Source organism: Ochotona curzoniae, unplaced genomic scaffold, assembly GCF_017591425.1.
Source record: "Ochotona curzoniae isolate NIBS_2020 unplaced genomic scaffold, NIBS_Ocur_1.0 scaffold_274, whole genome shotgun sequence".
NCBI lineage: Eukaryota > Metazoa > Chordata > Mammalia > Lagomorpha > Ochotonidae > Ochotona > Ochotona curzoniae.
Genome location: NW_024467101.1, coordinates 7,119,582 through 7,138,367, shown reverse-complemented (window position 1 = coordinate 7,138,367; position 18,786 = coordinate 7,119,582). Strand labels below are relative to the sequence as shown.

Sequence of the window (18,786 nt, the reverse complement as noted above, 5' to 3'; positions counted from 1 at the left end):
TGGTCGACCTGGAAGAAAATTCAGACTCAGGTTTAAATCAGCTCAGCTCTGGCCATCGTGTCAATTTAGGGAGTGAAGCGGTGGATGGAAGACTTTCTCCTTCTGTCTCTCATTTTCTCTTTGTAAAATTTGCCTTTCAAGTGAAAAAAATAATCAAGTGTATGCTGGCTTCTTGAGGATAAGGAAATGCAAAGGAAGGTCAAAGAACACTGCAGGCAGAGGGAACAGCCAATAAAGGCCTTGAGGTGGAAAGGAATGTGGAAGTTTTGAGCTGGGAGAGGGTCAACATGGGTGTGTGTGCGCGCGCGTGTGTGTGTGTGTGTAGACAAAGACTCAGCTTGTGGAGGATTCTATCACCTCATAACTGGTGGGGTCAGAATTCTCGTTTTCCAAGGTCAAGTACAGTGCTTCATCCTTACAGTGTCATAGACAATACCATGAAGTTGCCGGAGAGTCAGAGAAGGAAGTAGGATTAAGACTTTTCCTTGTTTTCTGTTCAGCTGTGTTCCAAGACGCCTCAGATTCCACCGTGTAACCGGAGAATCGACAGCAAAGAGATCAAATATTTACTGAGTGCCTGTAATGTCTAGGGCACTGGGCTGGGCCATGTTTTACTTCTTACAATAAAATCGTAACAGGTGCCAGAGCCAAGAGATACTCTTGGAGATAATGTGCCATTTCCTTGTTTCACAGATGAAGAAACTGAGGCTCGAGGGAAAAAAAAACAGGGTTATCAGGGTTACTCCTGCACTCCCTAAACTGTCACGTAACTAGACCCTGCAAGCATTGCGGAAAAAACTGCATGAAAATAAATAATGCATGGTGTGTGTTTTGGATTTACTGTCTAATTTTTTTTAAACAGATAAAGTATTGTAAGGCTTTTATGTAAGAATGCTATAGGATCTCAAAGCCATGCGGGAATTCATAGAGGCACTCCCTAAATGTTTTTTGACCTCAACCTGTGTGCCAAGCACTTTCAGCCCTAAGGGTACAGCAAGAATCCACAGGAACCCAATCGTTTCCCTCGAGGGATGTAGATTATGGGAGGAGAAATAGACCATAAGGAAATGTATGAATGTCATAATCCAGTACACATACACAGAACAGTGGGAAGGCAGGGAATGAATGGGTGTGGCTTCTTTGAGAAATATCAGGGTGTCCATGTAGCCTGCCCCCCACCCCATTCGGTCTCGGGCTACTTTTGTGTTATTTGACAGGAGGGGATACTTCTTAAATAGGGTAAGATTTTCGAAATCTTAGATAAGGTTTAAGGATGTGTGTGTGTGTGTGTGTTTTGGGGGGTAGCATCTTAGTAGGGAAGACACTTCGAGAATTAGAATGCAAAGTTAGGCATATCAGCATCTCCCATGAAAGATGGTGAACTGATAAGTGTGCTGGAGAGGCAAGAACTGAAGTACCGAGGAGGCGCAGGAAGCAGCAAGTGACGCTGAGAGGGTCAGTAAAGCAGACTGGGAAGGGTTTCATGCCAGGCTGAGAAAGTGGTGTTTATCCAGCCTGTAGTAAATCCAGTTTAAAGACTGGCAGGGCCATGATGCGTCACAGGACACCAGTGTGGAGGTGGGTACGCAGTGGCCCTGAGATGAGCTGTGCGTGCTGTGGGAATGGCACTGACTGCTAGGCGGTGCCTCATTGCATGGGCAGGGCCAGGATGGCTTGGGCAGCCTGTATGTGGAGTGGAGAGAGCCAAGAGGTCAACAGGTTTTTTGGTTTTTGTTTTGTTTTGTTAAGATTGATTCATTGATTTGTATCTGGGAAGCAGATTTACAGAGAGAAAGAGAGACAGAAAGATCTTCCATCTGCTGGTTCACTCCCCATGTGGCCACTGTGGCCAGAGCTGAGCTGATCTTAAGCTGGGGAGCTTCTTCCAGGTGTCCCATATGGATGTGGGGTTCCAAGTACTTGGACCATTCTGCACTGCTTTCCCAGGCCATAAGCAGAGAGTTAGATCAGAACTGGAGCAGCTAGGACATGAGCCATAGACCAGCATCATATAGGATGCCAGAGCTAGCAGGTAGAGGATTAGTCTGTTGAGCTCCCACGCTGGTCCCCACAGGTTTTAAAACCTGAATTAAGAAAAAACATGCTGTTCAAGAGAGCCATCCATAGTAGCCATTCTGTGTTCATGATGGGTTTTCTGCATCTTTTAGAGGCAAACTAGAGGGTCCTAAGGTTCAGGGGCATAGTAGCGAGGGGTAGGCTCACCTGCAAGTATCACTTTAGCATTTCCATGAGATGGACCAAAAGCTGTAGCCATCTCTCACAAGTCTGTTTTCTTTCTCACCTTTGCTTGACCTTTTCTTTTGACAGTAGCAAAAATTGGACTCTTACCTGTTAATTTCTATCCAGTAGCAGCTAATAACAGAAAACTATTGCTTGGTTCCATACCAGTGTTTCTTGAGAGATTTCATTCTAGGATTGTGTTTGTGTTTAAGAGAGACCTATCACCTACTAGATTCATAAAAAACCACAAATGGGCAGGACTGGGCCAGGCTGAGGTCAAGGTCAGTGCACTCAAGTGACGTCTTCCCCGTGAATGGCAAGAGACTCAACTACTTGACTTTCAGGGCCTACATCAGCCAGGAGCCGGAGCTGGGCTTGAACCCAGGCACTCTGGATGGAATGTGATGCAGGTGTCTTAACCGCTAGACCAAAGGCCTGCCCCTGTTTAGTCAGGTCTGTTCTGCCTCTCATGTGCTTATCCAAGAAAGACATTTACAAGTGTAGTGAAAGATACAAGGACCCATGGGCCAAGCTCAGCATCAGGACTTAACATCAGCTGAATATTCCCATTTCCTCCCCAGTTATAAATTCTTACAGAATCTTTGGATTCGTTTTTGTTTATTTGTTTGTTTTGTTTTTAAATTTCATTTTGTTTTTAAGTTAGTACCTTTTTTTTTAGTGGTACAATGCTATAGAGTTTGGGATTTCCCTACCTCCTCCCCAATTCCCAGCCCCCAAGTGATTTTCCTCGTATTATCACAGCAGTATAGTCCTTCATAAGCAGTCATAAGTCCATCAGTCTGCTATTTTAGTGTATCCTGACATTGTGGGTACAGACAATGGCAAACAGTCCAGCATCCTACTGTCAAGATGTGTCCAACAGTTTCATTGGGAGTCCATCTTTGATTTGGAAGTGGAGGTGCATACTGCATTGTATCTTCACATCTGGATATAATAGCCTCTATTACGCCAAGAATATTTGGATTCTTGCATAAGACACTGCCTGGCATAAAATAAAGGCAAAGTAGTTTTTTGTTTATTTATTTGCTGTTTTGGACAGTGTGAATCAGTTAGCCCATTGCTGGCTTCTCTCCTCAGATAAGAAAATGTCTACTCAATCTCTGGGGAAAGTAACCTTACCTGTGTAGCAGCCTCAAAGCCACTGGAATCAGCTCATTTTTCTCTCCAGGACGTCTCCCCTTGCTACACTGAGCTTACCCTGGGCCCAGCATCAGCACCTGCTGTATCCCTGACTAATCCATGCTGTCTTTTCTTCATGCCCCTTGAATCTCAGTAGTTACCGGCCTAGTCCATGTCTCACACAAGGGCACAGAGAAAAAGTTTATTGAATGTGTTTTGAAAAATGCTCCCTGCAGATTCTTTTTTAGAAATAAACCCTTTTCAGCTCAACCTTTTCTGGCCCACCTCCTCAACCTGCACAGGGGAGAGAGAAGTTCCTCACAGGCCAGCTAAATGCCAGACACCCCAGGAGATTTTTTTGCCCCACATCTACAATGTTATTGCTTTTAATCTGCTTGATAATCCTGCAAGGTAGGTGGTTGTTGGCCTCTTTGGAAAGATTAGGAGCCAAGCTTAGAGAAGTTCAGTAATTGGCCCAAGGACACGGAGGAGTTATACACACACCCTGAGCCAGATTTCAAACTCTAGCCTTAACTCCTTGACCCGTGCAAATTCTTCGTTCACGAACGAGAAAAGCAAGGTGGAAGACAGCGAGACTGGAGCTTTCTGGGACCCTCCCACCGCCCCGTGCATTCACCTGTAAAAAAGGCCCTGCTTTGGTGTCACAGCCGCTCTGAGCTGCCAGGAGTCATTGTCTCCTCTTTGATCAAAGAATCATGTAAGATCCAGTGGAAGTTCATAAGTGCCTTTAAAAGCCATCTAATTTTTTTTTTCCCCTGAGACACTCCCTTTGGTAATATTTGGTGAGCCAGTGAGGAAGAAAGGCCTTTGGGATCCAGTGGGGTGTATCTGAAGGAACATTAATCAATGTAGGCAGTCACTCCGTTAAAATGTGATTTTTCTTTTGGTTTGGTTTGGTTTTCACTTGACTGTTCCCCACTAGCTCCTGCTCTGCCCTGTACCTTCCTGCTTTGTCCCAGTTGACATGGCCTGACCTGCCAGCTCCCAGGGGGCCCAGGGGTGACCAAACTTGTTTTATGCTACACTGAATTGGCTGGGGGAGGGGTGGGAGGTTGTTCCTGGTTCGCCATTGTCTGGTTGGAACATGAGACATGGCAAAGATTTTTCTCAAATGAGAGAATAGGATCTGTGTCTTGTTGGTTCAAGCTCAGTATTAGGGTCCCGTGAGCTCTCAGTGCTTGGGGATTTCTCATGGCTTTGAAGCCTGAAAAAGGGCTTCAGTTTGCAAAAACAAAAGAAAGAAACCCAGCTCTGCTCTTAGCCTTAGTTTAAGGTGAGTGTCGTGGGAAATGCATTGGCTCCGGGCTGGGGCATCCCAGGCTGAGCCCTTGCACTGAATAGCTATGTGGTCTTGAGCAAGTCTGAATGTGTCTAGGCTGCAGAGAGTAATAGAAACACCACTGTCCCTGTCCTGGTACTCTTGGGGCGAGGGTTTAAGCCCACTCAGGACCATCTTTCGCTAGCTTTGTTGTGTAACTGTTCTTTTCCAAACCGGTTTTTCTTTGAAAAATGATCAGATCAGATTAGATTTGTTTTTAATACATTTTAAATTGCATGTATAATTTTTCATAATACAATATGAGTACAATTTCAATGAATTGTCTTTTTAAAGATTTATTGTTGTTGGAAAGGTTGATTTACAGAGAGGAGAGGAAAAGAAAGATCTTCTATCCACTGGTTCACTTCCCAAGTGGCTGGTAGTAGTAGCCAGAGCTGTGCCAATCTGAGGCCAGGAACTTCTTCCAGGTCTCCTATATGGATGCAGGGTCTCAGGGTTTTGGGCCATCTTCTACTGCTTTCCAAGGCCGCAAGCAGGGAGCTGGACGGTAATTGGAGCAGCCTGGACATGAACTGGTGTCCATTTGAAATCCAACAAGGCGAGGATTTAGCCACTGAGCCACTGCATTGGGTCCAATGAATTCTCTTTAAATAAAGAGATTTGTTTTTGTTTGAATGGCAGATTTACAGAGAGAAGGAGAGACAGAGGTTCTTAATCCACTGGTTAATTCCCCAAATGATCACAGTGGCCGGAGCTGAACTGATCTGAAACCAGGAGTCAGAAGCTTCCTGAGGGTCTCCCATATGGGTATAAGAGTCCAAGGATTTGAACCATCCTCTGCTGCTCTCTCACTTCTTAAGCAGAGAACTGGATCGGAAGTGAAGATGTTGGTACTTGAAGGTTGAGAATTAACCTGTGGAGCCACTGTACCAGCTCCTTGATTAAATGGTTTTAAAGAATCTTACAGCTCTACCATCCTGTTAGTCTGGTGTGTTCCCCAGGGGACTCAGCAAACTGAGAGTCACCTGGAAGGTTACTAAGTTAGAAGGTAAATATAAAAGTAAACAAATTACATATAATTTGTAACAAAATTCAGAAGGATCCCTAAGGATGAGAACCTTTATAAAGAGCCATTTGTTGCCATTCTCACTTTGTTTTACCACTTCTTGAAACAGTAAATTCTAACAACTGAAGGCCTAGTTTTTTTTTTAAACACTTAGTAAGGCTTCCTTATTGTTTGAAACAGCTGTGGACATTTATTAAGCTCCCTTTCTGGGTTCTAATAATCGGTAGCTACCATTGATAAGTCTGCAGATAAAAGAGGCAAACACTATAGAGGGACAAGGTGAACAACCTGGTACAAGGAGGCGTTTTCTTAGAGGAAGAATTTCTGAGTAGGCTGAACCCAGGACAGCCTTCTACCAGGCTCTCAGAAATCCCCTACTTTGCACTGTTACATTTCTGTTCCATTTCCTAGGATAAAGGTTGTTTAAGAAAAAAAAAAAAAGCAAGATCATTATATGGATGCTAAGGAGGCCATGAGTATGTTCTTTTTTTTTTTTTTTAAAGATTTATTTATTGGAAAGTCAGATATACAGAGAGGAGGAGAGACAGAGGGGAAGAGCTTCCGTCCGGTGATTCACTCCCCAAGTGAGCACAACGGCCGATGCTATGCCAGTCCAAAGCCAGGATCCAGGAACTTCTTCCGGGTATCCCACACGAGTGCAGGGTTCCAAGGCTTTGGGCCATCCTCGACTGCTTTCCCAGGCCACAAGCAAGGAGCTAGAAGGGAAGTAGAGCTGCTGGGATTAGAACCGGTGCCCATATGGGATCCCGGCGTGTTCAAGGTGAGGACTTTAGCTGCTAGGCCATGCCGCCGGGCCCCATGAGTATGTTCTTGAGGGCCTGGGCTTGAGAGGCAGTGGGCTCAGGGTGCCTTTGCATATCCAGGTACTCGCTAACAGAAAAGCCAGTGTGAATGCATATCAGATAAGCTGAGGCCAGCCGAATCCACCAGAGACTCTACCTGTAGATAGTTTCTCTGGGAACCTGAACATTTCCTCCAGCAGAATCATCCCTGCCATCCTTCATCCTTCGGAGCTCATCTCTGGAATTACCTTTACATCTGGCAATCAAGGAGCACCTGTTCCGCCCGGAGCTAAGTCTTAAAGAGAGGAAGATGAGCCAGATAGTTTTTTGCCCCTTAGAGCTGGAAGAGAAGGGCAGGAGAACAGCGAAACAGGGACTGAAGGCAATAGAAACGTGCACAGTGAATTAAGGAGCAGATGATAACAAAACAGGTGCAAACAGAGTGAGACAAACACTGCCTTTAAGTGAGACTTAAAGGGGGCAGCAGGGGTACTTGATTAAGTAGAAAGTATCCCAGGCATAGAGAACAGCGTGAGGTGTGAATGTCAGGATGCAAAAACACGAATGTACACAGTTGGAATACAAGCTAGAGGGACCAGCATCACGGTACAGCACTAAGGTGTCAGCATCCCGTATGGGTGCTGGTTCTGAGTCCCAGGTACCCCACTTGCAGTCCAGCTTCCTGCTGATAGTCTGAGGGTGGCCCAAATGCTTGTATCCCTGCGGCCACATGGGAGACCCGTAAGAAACTCCTGGTTTCTAGCTCTGGACTGGCCCTACTGGCCATGGTGGCCCTTTGGGGAACAAACCAGCAGATGGATGATCTATCACTCTTTCTTTGCCCCTCCTTCTTTCTTGGTTGTAACTCTGCCTTTCAAATAAAATTAAGTCTTTTTCTCTTTTTTTAATGTCACTAGAGCATCTCCATGCACAAGATGATAAGAGGTAGAGTCTTTGGGCCCACCTTATGTGACCTTATGTGACATGTTTCAGTAAACATTTAGTGAAGAACTGTAGGAGGCCAGAGGCCAGCCTTACCTTCCCTAGCTAACTTCAGTGATGTGTGCAAATTCCTGCTTCAGGACCTTTGCACGTGTTTCCCCCAGTTTGATTCTTATGTTATTCTTCCTCCACCATTCGCCCCCCACTGCTGCCCTACCACCCAAGCCCTTTTTTTGCCTAATTAATTTACTTTTTTTTTCCCAGAATGCAGCTTTGAAATTACTTCCTTGAAAAAATAGCCCTTTGCTCCGTTCCTGCTTTCATGGTTATAAACTTTAGGTCTCCTTCATTCTGCCTGCCCCAGTTATAATTGTGTTATTGTTTTAATACTTCATGTTTAACCTCTGTCTTGTCTGATGCTATTTGTCAAACACAGCGTTGGGTGCATAGTTGGCATGCAGTAAATATTTTTTGAAAGAATGACTAAAGCGTGCCCATTGAATTTAGCAATAAGCAGTCGCTGTTGACTGTGGTGAGACGGTTTCAGAGAAAAGGGCGGGGGTGGAGGCCAGATTGCCTTGGGTTTATGCAGTAAGTGGGAAGTGAGGAAACGAGAGCAGTGGCGTGTAGACAACTTGTGCTTGTGAGGCTGTGTGGAAAAGCAGCAGGAGGGTGAGGGAGGAGAAAATGGGATCCAGAGATTTTTCTGCGGGGCAGAGGTTTGAACTTAACTGACATAGCAATAAGAAGGACCAGAAGGAAGGTGGGTGGGGGTTAGAAGTAGCTGCACATCTTAGAGGTGGCCTAGCCTGGGATCTAGAACAGGTGCACTGTGTTAGACAGTCTGCCTTACGGAGTCTGACCTGAAGCGGAGACAGCTAGGAATCCAGGAAAGCAAGCCAGGATTGTGGGGCAGACTGGAAGCTGGAGGCCTGGACCAGGAGGGACAAGGAAGGACTAGAGAGAGATTTGGAAGGTGGAACCAATTGTATATAAGAAGGGAATGGAGGAGGGAGTCTTCTCCTCCATTACTCGGAAAAGTGCGAAAAGAAGTGTTGGTTGAATGGCTTGGAGTGTCTCAAGACTGGAGAAAGTAGGACAGGCTCTGAAAGGGAGGCTGTAACAGGTTACCCAGATATCCTCCCGGGGAAATTTTTGGGCCTCTTTTTGTCTTTCAGAAACCCCCAAATATCATGAAAGAGTCATTGTTGAGTTAGTGGGTGGTCAGATTAGAGACTGTTCCTCTTGGATTCAAAACTAAAAACAAGAAACAAGGTGTGGCTCAAAAATAATGAGATTTGTTGGCGCCAGGACACAAGAGCCAGGTTCTGACCCCGAAAGGCCTTGGTGTGTAAGAATTCCAGAAATGGTACACACAGGTGTTTCAGGCTTCAGAAGATGGACGTCTGTGTTTTTCTTAAAACCCTGTCACACACTTATTGTCCTGCCCAGTGACAGTAATCCAAGGGAGGCCTGATTTGTATGAGTTTGTCAGGGCCTCTGCCTTGGAGATGGTGAACACATTTTCGCACCCTGTGTCCACTGCCATCCAAAAAGCAAAATAACTTCTGTTAAGAGGAAGATGAGGGTTTTTTTTATATATATAAATTTTTTTAAAGAACTTTTTTTTTAAATTGGAAAGTCAAATTTACATTGGGAAAGAGATACAGAGAAAAAGATCTTCCATCCGCTGCTTCACTCCCCAAGTGACTGCAGCAGCTGGAGCTGTGCCGATCTGAAGCCAGAAGCCAGGAGATTTTCCAGGTCTTCCACACGGGTGCAGGAACCCAAGGCTTTGGGGTGTTCTCCACTGCTTTCCTAGGCCACAAGCATGAAGCTGGGTGGGAAGTGGAACAGCCAGGATACAAACCAGCACACATATGGGATCCCAGTGCAGACAGAAAATGTCTTTTATCCACCAGTTCGCTCCCCAGGTGGCAATAGCCAGAGTTGGGCTGGTCCAAAGCCAGGAGCTGGGAGCTTCATCTGGGTCTTCCATGTTAATGTAGGGGCCCAAGCACTTGGACCATCTTTCAGGTCCTTTCCCAGGCATATTAGCAGGGAATTGGACTGGAAATGGGTTAGCCAAAACATAAACTGATACTTATACTGAAACTCATATGGAATGCTGGCACCACAAGGCAGATCCTTACCATGCTACGCCATGGCACCGGCCTGAGAGTCTGAGATTTTTAGGAAGAAAGAGTGGTGGATCTCCTGCCAGTAAGGAAGTGTGGGAGAGGACTGGATGGGTCTCGTGGTGTCTTCTGCCAGCTTGTTTTAACTGTGCACTGGGGTGTGAAGAACAAAGCTGGCTGGCTATACTCCGGCTGCTCCAGAATGTTGCTGAGCAATCATGAAGTGCCCGGAGCCATGCTTTGTCTATTCATGGCCCCGGCGCCTGCGAGACAGGGTTTGGTGACCGTCACTGTGCCTGTGGCGGTCTGGAGTTACCCAGGGAGAACAAAGTGGCATGCCAGGGAGTACACAAGGGCATCTTGGAACACCCTTGTTTCGTGTTCCAGGGCTGAATTGGTTACCCCGGCTTCATCTCAGCTGCCCTCTTTATTTCAAAAAGGCGGCAACTGAACCAAGCCAGGAGCGTTGTGTGTCATGTGGGCCGTCTTACTTTTAGAGGGACATGGACTGACCATGTGCCATTGTCCATACCCATCTCTGAGCTCACACAGCCTGTCCCCCCGCTTTCTCAGCCTTTGGTCAACCGGTCCCATCTTTCAAGGCTTAGCTCAAGCATCAGTTTCCTCTGCAAATGTTCCTGACTCCTCCATTGGAATAAATAAAGAGTTAACACTGCCCAGCAGGTTGTCACAACCTGTAATGCTACCATCCACTATGATGGTTTCAGTTTCGGCCGCTCCATTTTTGACCCAGACTCAAGTACTTGGGAGACCCAGATGGAGTTACAGCCTCCTGACTTTGACCTGACCGAGTCCCCAATCACTGCAGCTATTTGGGGTGTAAACTAGCAAATGAGAAGCTTTCTCTTTCCCCCTTTCTTTGCCTTTCAAATAAATAAGTAAAGCTTAAAAAAAAAAGTTGACATGATGGAGTAGGAGAAATCTAGGCTTTCGCATGAGCTAGACCCGAGTATAAACAGCGCCTCTGCCACTTGGCTTGTTGTTCCTGCCCCCAGCCCTGAGCTGTAGTCCTGTCACCCATTAAATCAGTAGGTCCTACCTGTCTAACAGGATTGCTTGGAAAATTAAATGAGATTAAGTTCCGTGAGAGCACCTAGCGTACTTCTTCTTGGCACGTAGGAGGCATTCATTAAATGTTCATCTCTTCCCCTTTTATGCCCATAACTCTCTTGTTTCTCTGAACTAAAACAGCACTTTACATCTACGTGTGAATTAACACCCAAGTGAAAAATGACAAGGAAGTGATCCTTCTTCCCCATTCTTCCCTGGGTATTTGCTCTGTGACAGATTCTGTCCGATAGCCTACAGCAGAGAGCTGTGTGTGGAGACCACTGGCGACGGCTATTAAATGATTGAGCTCCTCAACTAGGTAATGGAAAGTCCTGAAAAATAAAAACAGGACTTTTGAACTGGATGGGAAAAGGCAGGAATGTATTTGGCCCAGAGAGAAGTTTCCTGGCACTAGCTGGGGATCGGTGCAGGAAGGGTTGACACTGAAAGAGCGAGACCCTGTTCAATTATTCTACTCAAGACTGAAAGTTGCAGGAAAAAGCACGTTTTGTTTGAGTAGAAAAAGGAACAAGCAGAGCCTTCTTGCTTGTTTGTATGTTCGTTTTGCAATATGGAAGGAGATGACTTTGGAGGACAAGAGTCAGCTGTGCTTGGCAAAGGGAGTGAAGGGTTCAGTACATCCTCAGATAAGCGCTTGCGCACAGGAAGCTGTGCATCTAGCAGGGCCCTGGCTTACCCTTGGAATGCAGAACCTACATGATGGGAATCGCCCTCTCTCCTGGCCCCCTGCTTCTTCAGGCTTCTCATTCTCTTGGTTCTGTGTGCAGGTGACGATACCTGGAAATGTCGAGGCTGTGGTGACCACGCTGCTCCAAGCCAGAGGTTGTACAGGACCGTCAATGAAGCCTGGCACAGCTCTTGCTTCCGGTAAGTGGGTTCACCTTCCTGTCATTTCTGACTCTCTTGTTTGCTGTCTGGAAGGACAAAGACAGATGAACAGAGAGAGCTCCTGTCCACTGCTTGACTTCCCAAATGCCCACATTTGGAAACTCACTGTGAGTTTCCCATGATGGACTCAACTGCTTAGGCTGTCACCTGCTGCTCCCCACCCTGGAGTGTATATTAGCTGAAAGCTAGAACCCAGAATCAATCAAACCCTGTATAAGGATCCCTGCAGCTTAATTGCTATAACCAATCGCCTATCTCTGTCCTCCTATTTTTAATGAGTGTACTATAGACCAAGCCCCTTTTTCATGTTCTTGGAAAAAACAGCAACAAAACAGAAACAAACCTCTGACTTGAGATTTTCAGTCTTCAAGTAGGAGTGGAGGGGTGAGGAGAGGAATGTGCCAAGCCAAGGCACATGACCAGATCTCAAAGGAGGCCTGCCTGATGCCAGATTAAAAAGGAGGAGCCACAAAGGAGCCAAGTGCAAATGGATTAGGGAGTGCCAAAGGAGGCCTTCCTTGGGTCTCCCAGCATCTTAGTGGATGGCTGAGGAAACAGAGAGAGGGAGTGGTAAAGGTCCTTCTTCGCTACTGCCAATGTAGGTGCTGCAAGGGTTCCGGTCAGTGGCTTGGCAGAGCCTGCCCGAGGTCCCCATAGGATGCCTCGCTAGCTCCCTGCTTTTTGCTGTTGTTACAGCTTGCACATTGTTGTTTGGAGGCAGCTTGTCTCTGGAAAATTTCCCAACCTTGGATGTCAGATTTGTGCCCTGTGAGGTTCCGTTCTTCCTCATTTGGGAAGCAGGGGTATTAAGAATCTGCCTCACAGACTTGTTGAAACCGAACGAAATATATTTGCAAAGCACTTAGCATGGCGTTGATAGCCACCGAATGGTTATTCCTTTCCCCCAGGGACACTGGCAACTTCAGGGATAGGAACTCATTTCTGTATTCTCCAGAACCTGCAACAATGCTCAGCCCGTATTCCGTGCACATGGACAGTACAAGTAGTTATCCACTCTGGAGGCTGAGTGGGTCCATCCGGTCCCCCTGGTCTGAAATGGTCATGGCTATGTTCATATCCCACGGAAGAGACAGACACCAGCCAGCCAGCCACCATGTGCTGTCAATTCCAGCTCCCACACACGGTTCTTATTGTGAAGGAAGTCCCATACTGGTATCAGATGAATTGCTTGGACTTTAAGCACTGGGCAGGAACTGCATGGGGGATTGGCTTGGAGAGATGGTGCGAGAGTTGGAGAACATGCAACATTTTTCTGCCCTTTCAGCTCTATTCAGATCCTTTCTGTGATCCTGTATCATCCCAATGGCCTCTGTTTCTCTTCCCTTTTACTCCTTGGGAAATTTATTATATATTTTTTTTCTTTCTCTTTTCTTTTTTTTTTTTTTTAATTGAAAGGCAGATTCACAGAGAAAAGGAGAGACAAGAGAGAAAGATCTTTATTCCCCAAATGGTTTCAATGGCCGAAGATGAGCTGATCCAAAGCCAGGATCCAGGAACTTCTGGGTCTCCCACGCGGGTGCAGGGTCCTAATGTGTGGGGCCGTACTCTGCTTTCCCAGGCCACAGCAGGGAACTGGACAGAAAGTGGAGCAGCCGGGACACAAAGCAATGCGTATATGAGATCCCTGCATGTACAAAGATTTAGCCACGAGGCTATCACACCAGGCTCATGTCTTTTTTTTTCGAGATTGGTTTATGTTGCTATACTGCCACAGCAGTCCCAAGTTGTATGTTTTGTGTGCTGCTTAGTATGACAGCACCAGAGAGTGTCAGAGCAGACAAGACTTTTATAAACCGGTCCTTTTGTTTGCTGATGTCCAGAAGCAGCAATCCCAGACCAGTTCCCTTCTTGCCGTCTGACCCACATGTTCGGATTCGTTCCTGCTTCTCTGCAAATATTTTCTATCCTAAGTAAGCGGGTCAGGGTCAAACGAGCCACTGTTTGGAATTTCTGGACTTTCCTGGAGCTGAAGAACTAGTGTGGGGCACAGTCCTACACACACCAGGGAAGAGGCTTGAAGTCCAAAGGGCCTGCTGGGCTGCTCAGACTGGCCACAGGTGACAAGAGCCGGCCTTCGAACTGCAGCGGCAGGTCAGTTGTAGGCCTGCTCAGGTGCTCACTTGTTAGAGAATTGGGTGTGCAAAAGAGATACAGACATACCTCTGCACCCACATGGGAGACCCAGAAGAAGCTCCTGGCTCCCGACTTCTGATCAGCTTAGCTCCATCCGTTCCAGCCATTTGGGAAGTGAGCCAGTGGATGGAAGCTCTTTTTCTGTCTTTCTTTCTCTCTGTAAATCTGTTTTTCAAATAAAAAATTTAAAAATAAAATCAGTCTTAAAATTATAGGCTGCTTAGTGAGACTGGTCTTAAATTCAGTACTTTTACACTAGCCTTAGGTGACTTCTGTTGGTGTTGAACTCTCATGTGTAAAACAGGGCAAAGAGTCTTATTCATCCTACATGGTGGTTAGCTGGGATTACCTCTGATAACCTATAAAAAGTGCCCAACATGACACCTAATGCATAGAAAACTGCATAGCTAGCAGCTGTCACCTTATGCTGTGGTGTGGCTGTGTACCCCTGCGTAACTTCAGATGTTGATTTCCCTTATGGTCATTTATTGGTCGTCTGAGTTGGCCGTGGGGATTAAGGACAGCTTTGATCTACTCTGGCATCACTGAGCCAAGGATGGTGCCTCTGGCGGGAGGTCAGTGTCTCCTGGTTCATAGCTTCATTCCTGGGATGGAAACTCTGGGACGGCTTGGTTGAAGGAGCACGTCTCCCAACTCCTGTGCTTTCCAGGGTAAATTCAGATTAGATGACGCGGTGACTGTAGATGGATCCCGGATCCCGGTCACCACCCTAGGGAGAGTGGCTGTCTCTTGGAGCTAGTTGGACTTTGGCCCAAATTGGAGGAAGAACTTCAGAGTTAGGAAGGCCTGTGTTTATCTGACCCTAGAGGTATCTGTGGGTTATTAGGAACCTGGGGCATTGGCCCAAATGGTCTTCCAAAATCTTCCCCACCCCAGCTCACCTGTTACCAGCTTTCCATGGAAACAGAATCTTCCTCTGTGTTGCTCAGATAAATACATTCTTCTAGGTCATCTATGTAGGTGGCCGGAACCCCTGCCTCCCAGGGCACACATCAGCAAGAAACTGGAATGGGTGATAACTGGGAGGCTCAAACCCTAGGCAGTACGGGATGTGATTGTTCCAAGGGGTGTCCTAACCCCTAGGCTAAATGTTGGTGCTAAGAGTTCTTTCTTCCTGGCTCCCTTCCAGTGTGCTCTTCCCCAGCTGGGCTGCTGTTAGAATAAAGGAAATGACTTTTCTTCTCCCCTTCCCCTTCCCTCCCCCTCCACCCTACCCTCTCAGCGACACCTTTGTTTTCCTAGTCTCAGGGTGTAGCCAAATATTGATTGGAGACACTGTGGGGGGGAAGGGGGGGAACGCAAACTCCCCTTACCTCCTGACACCACCTCAACCCATCCCTTCCCATCCCCTTTCTTCCCCCTCCCCCATTCTGCAGCCGCAACCACAGTGCTGCCTCTGATAGCCTTCCGCCAGATCCTCAGATGCCCCAGACAATAGGAAGCCATTATGGCTGGAATCTGGAACCATGCAGTGGGGAGCAGTGGAGGGCATTTGACCAGCCTCCTGGATGTAGCTCAGTCTGTAATTGTGCTGGTGCAGTTGGGCACTTGGCCAGGGTCCTTCTGCTCTCTAGACCTCTCGCTTCCTCCTTCCAGCCTCCCTGGCAGGCCTGTGTCAACTCTGATTCTCTCTGGTTTCCCCTTTTCCTTGAACAGTGACGTTAAATCTCCCAGGCTCTCCGTAGCCGGTCCCTTCTGCTTCTGGGAGCCCAGGAGAGCAGCCTGAGTCCACGTCCTTGGAAACTGAGGTTACAGGTGCAGTCCTCTGCCTGGTGACCTGGCCTCTTGGTATGTCATTTCCAAGAGCCAAAGAACCTTGACAAATTTTCCTACAGTTGTCCTTTGACTCCTGTCACAGATGTTTGACCAAGGAGGAGGGATCCCAGGGGGAGGAGACTTGTTGCCTGTATTAACTTTTAAATGCCTTACACCTCAACGGTGCTGTTTTTAAAAAAAAATGTGAACTTGTTTCTTTACATCTAGAGAGAAAGAGATTATGCATTTGTTAATTTGCTCTCCCAAATGCCTCTACTCACTAGGACTGAGTCAGGCTGAAGCCAGGAGCTCTGAATCCATCCAGGTCTCCCACATGGTTGGCAGGGCCCCAAGTACTTGACCCTTCATGTGCTGCTTCCCAGAATGCATTAGCAGGAAATTGGATAGGAAGCAAAGCTGCCAGGACTTGAACCCACACCCTCCAAAATGGGATGCAGGCATCATGAGCAGCAGCTTAACTCCCTGAGCTACAGCACCTGCCTTAGTCCTTACTATATTTTTTGTTCCCCCGCCTGGACTTGCATTGATTGAACTGGTTCACAACAGCCTTGTCAGAGGAGAAACCTGACTGCTCTCATGGCTCCCGGCACTGGTGGGCATCCTCTCGGGACTGGAAGCCCAGGTGATTGAGCCTTCTCAAAACTTCTGTTACCTGTACTCGAGGGGAGAAAAATGGCAGATGCAGACAGAGAACTGTGGTCACTTCTCCAGACAACAGAAATTGCCGTTACCTCTGTGACTCCAGGAAGCACAGTGAAGAAATGACACACGTACCAACCAGAGACAGTGGCGTAATAGGCTGGCTGAAGATGGGTACTTTCTGTAATGCTGAAAGCCTTTTTTTTTTAATACTACCCTCACTCCCATGTAAACAAGTGCAGTAGAATCAGAATTACAGTAAGAGGAACCATTTATTGAGTGCCCTGAGCCAGGCTGTCCCGAATTTTCACATAACTTATCACATTGCATCCTTACAGCAACCTAATAACTTTAGTACTTGTCTTACCAACTTTTTTAAAAATAGGGAAGTGGAGGGTTACTTGCTTAATGTCACAGAGATAATTGGTAACATAGCTGGGTTTTTTTTCTTTTTTTTTTTTAGTATTGTTTATATAGTTGAGAGGAATGTGTGCCCTTCTGGGCCTCTGTTTAGGGTGGGAAGGATCAAAGTATGGTGGAAGGTGGGTGGGATAAATGTTTCAAATATTTTTTTTCCCCTCCTGTGTCTGGTTGTGGAAATGGGACGGGGACTGCACTTAGCTGTCAAACTATATCAGAACCCAGAAATGGGAGGCAGTCATTTGATGTTGCTTTAAAAGACCCCCAGTATGGGGAAGAATGTTCCACGGGTGTTACTTGAGTAGTTTTGAAGTTCAGAGATGTTGTCAGCTTCATTGCACCAAGGTTGAGAAAATCTTTCCAAGGTCTGTTGGTTGACCAAGTCCACCTCAATGCATCCACAGACAGACCCAGACACTTGCTGCTTAGCCTGAGCAGCAGAGTTGTCCAACCTGTTCTGCCCTCCAACTGCTGACATCCTCTGCTGGCCTAGATGACATAGCTGGGTTTTGAAGCCAAGCATTCCGACTGCTTCTTTACAAGTTTCTTGACATTCTCAAATGTGCCATATTATTTTGATTCAGAAGGCCATCTCTTCTGTCATGGGGTTCTAAGCTCTCCTACTGCTTCTCACACACTAGCAGCATCAGAGAACATTGAAGGATCCTGGCTTCCAAGGCTCGTGGACCCTGAAATGTCAACCGAATGCTGTGGAACTTTCTCTTTGGTCTCCAGCTCCTGATGCAGCAGTCAGAAGAGCAACCCTGCCATCTGCTGTCGGTGTTGCAGCTGCGTGCGTTGGCCCTGAGCCCATGACGCTGGCCTTGGCCCTGTCCGGAAGGTGTTTACTTGTTTGTCTAGTTGATCTCTAAGGAAGCAGTCTGCCAGCAGTTCACTGAGGCTGGCTGTTGGACACGGGGCTGGGATCTGCCTGACAGAGGAAGGAAGGACAAACCCTTGGGCCTTCCACTGCTTGTGCCAAGAGACTCCAAGACTCTAACACTAGGATGTGGCAGCAGTGGGTGGCCTCCAGTGTGTATTATTCCTGCTTTTTGGGAAGAGAGACCTAGAGCCACACGACTACATCTGCGTCCAGAGCTGTGGTGGAAAGATGGAGAGGGATGAGACCCAGGGATAGGCAGTTGATATTTATTAAGCATTGTGTTAGGAGATTCACTTAGATCCTCTATTTCACTCCTCATTATAAGGATTCTGTAAGCCCTATTTGTTTATTTGAGAGACAGAACAACAGAGTGGGGAGACACAGGAAGCGAGGGAAAGAGAAATTTCAATCTGCTGATTCACTCCTCAAAAGATTACAACAGTCAGGTCTGAGCCAAGCTGAAGCTGGGAGCCAGAAACTCCATCCTGGTCTCCCACGTGGATGACAGGGGCTCAAGTACTTGAAGTATTTTCTGCTGCCTTCCCAGGCACATCAATAGGAAGCTAGGACTCGAACTGGGATATCATATTGCAAGGTATGGCTTAATCCACTGTTCCATAGTGCTGGTCACCATAGCTCCTGTTTTACTGCAAAAGAAGTTTCAGAAAATTAGAACAATCAGTCTAGGGGCATAAACTTGACATCTTAGCTGAGATCTCTCCAGCTTCTAAAAAGCCCCTCTTTATCCCAGGAACGAACGGTAGACTTGGAGTCAGGAACCCAGATCTAAGTCTTTACAGAGACAGGCAAGCTGAAACGGTGGATGAGTTCTTTGGCTCCTGTGAGCCTCCATTTTTTATCTGTAAAGTGGGGCAGGCATCATTCAATTCATGAAGAAGTGAGGATCCCGCAGGTGGTGGGTGGCAGAGCACTCTGAAGGCACGAGATTGGTATCATGTGAAGGGTTAACATGGCAGCAAATCATGGCATTGCGCTGCTTACATTAACCATCCACATATCATTTCAAGCATCTGGCTCCCTTCTGACCCCGAGCACTACTGGGGATACAGCGTTGACATGCCAGCCTTGTCCCAGGAGCCCTGGCTACTTGAGACAGCTGGAAGCAGGTAGTGACTTGGATCATTTGTAACAGAAGCCTCCACTCTTGAGAAACCACCTCCCCTTAGTAATGTTCCAAATGTTGTCAGTTTTGTCCATCAGCTGCTCTTCAGTCTTCTTGTTGTATGACACCTCACCCCCGCCCCTGCAGCAGCACTGGAGAT

The 18,786-nt window shown here is 46.9% G+C and overlaps 1 protein-coding gene across 2 annotated transcripts in view; it reads left to right on the top strand.

The window, feature by feature from the left end:
• LOC121172060 (E3 ubiquitin-protein ligase RNF185) overlaps positions 1-18,786 on the top strand; it is a 107,538-nt gene that overhangs the window by 44,640 nt on the left and 44,112 nt on the right. For both annotated transcript variants that reach the window (XM_041003856.1, XM_041003857.1), the window contains one exon: positions 11,490-11,589. In XM_041003856.1, coding sequence (XP_040859790.1) covers positions 11,490-11,589 — 100 coding nt within the window. The remainder of the gene's footprint in view (positions 1-11,489; positions 11,590-18,786) is intronic.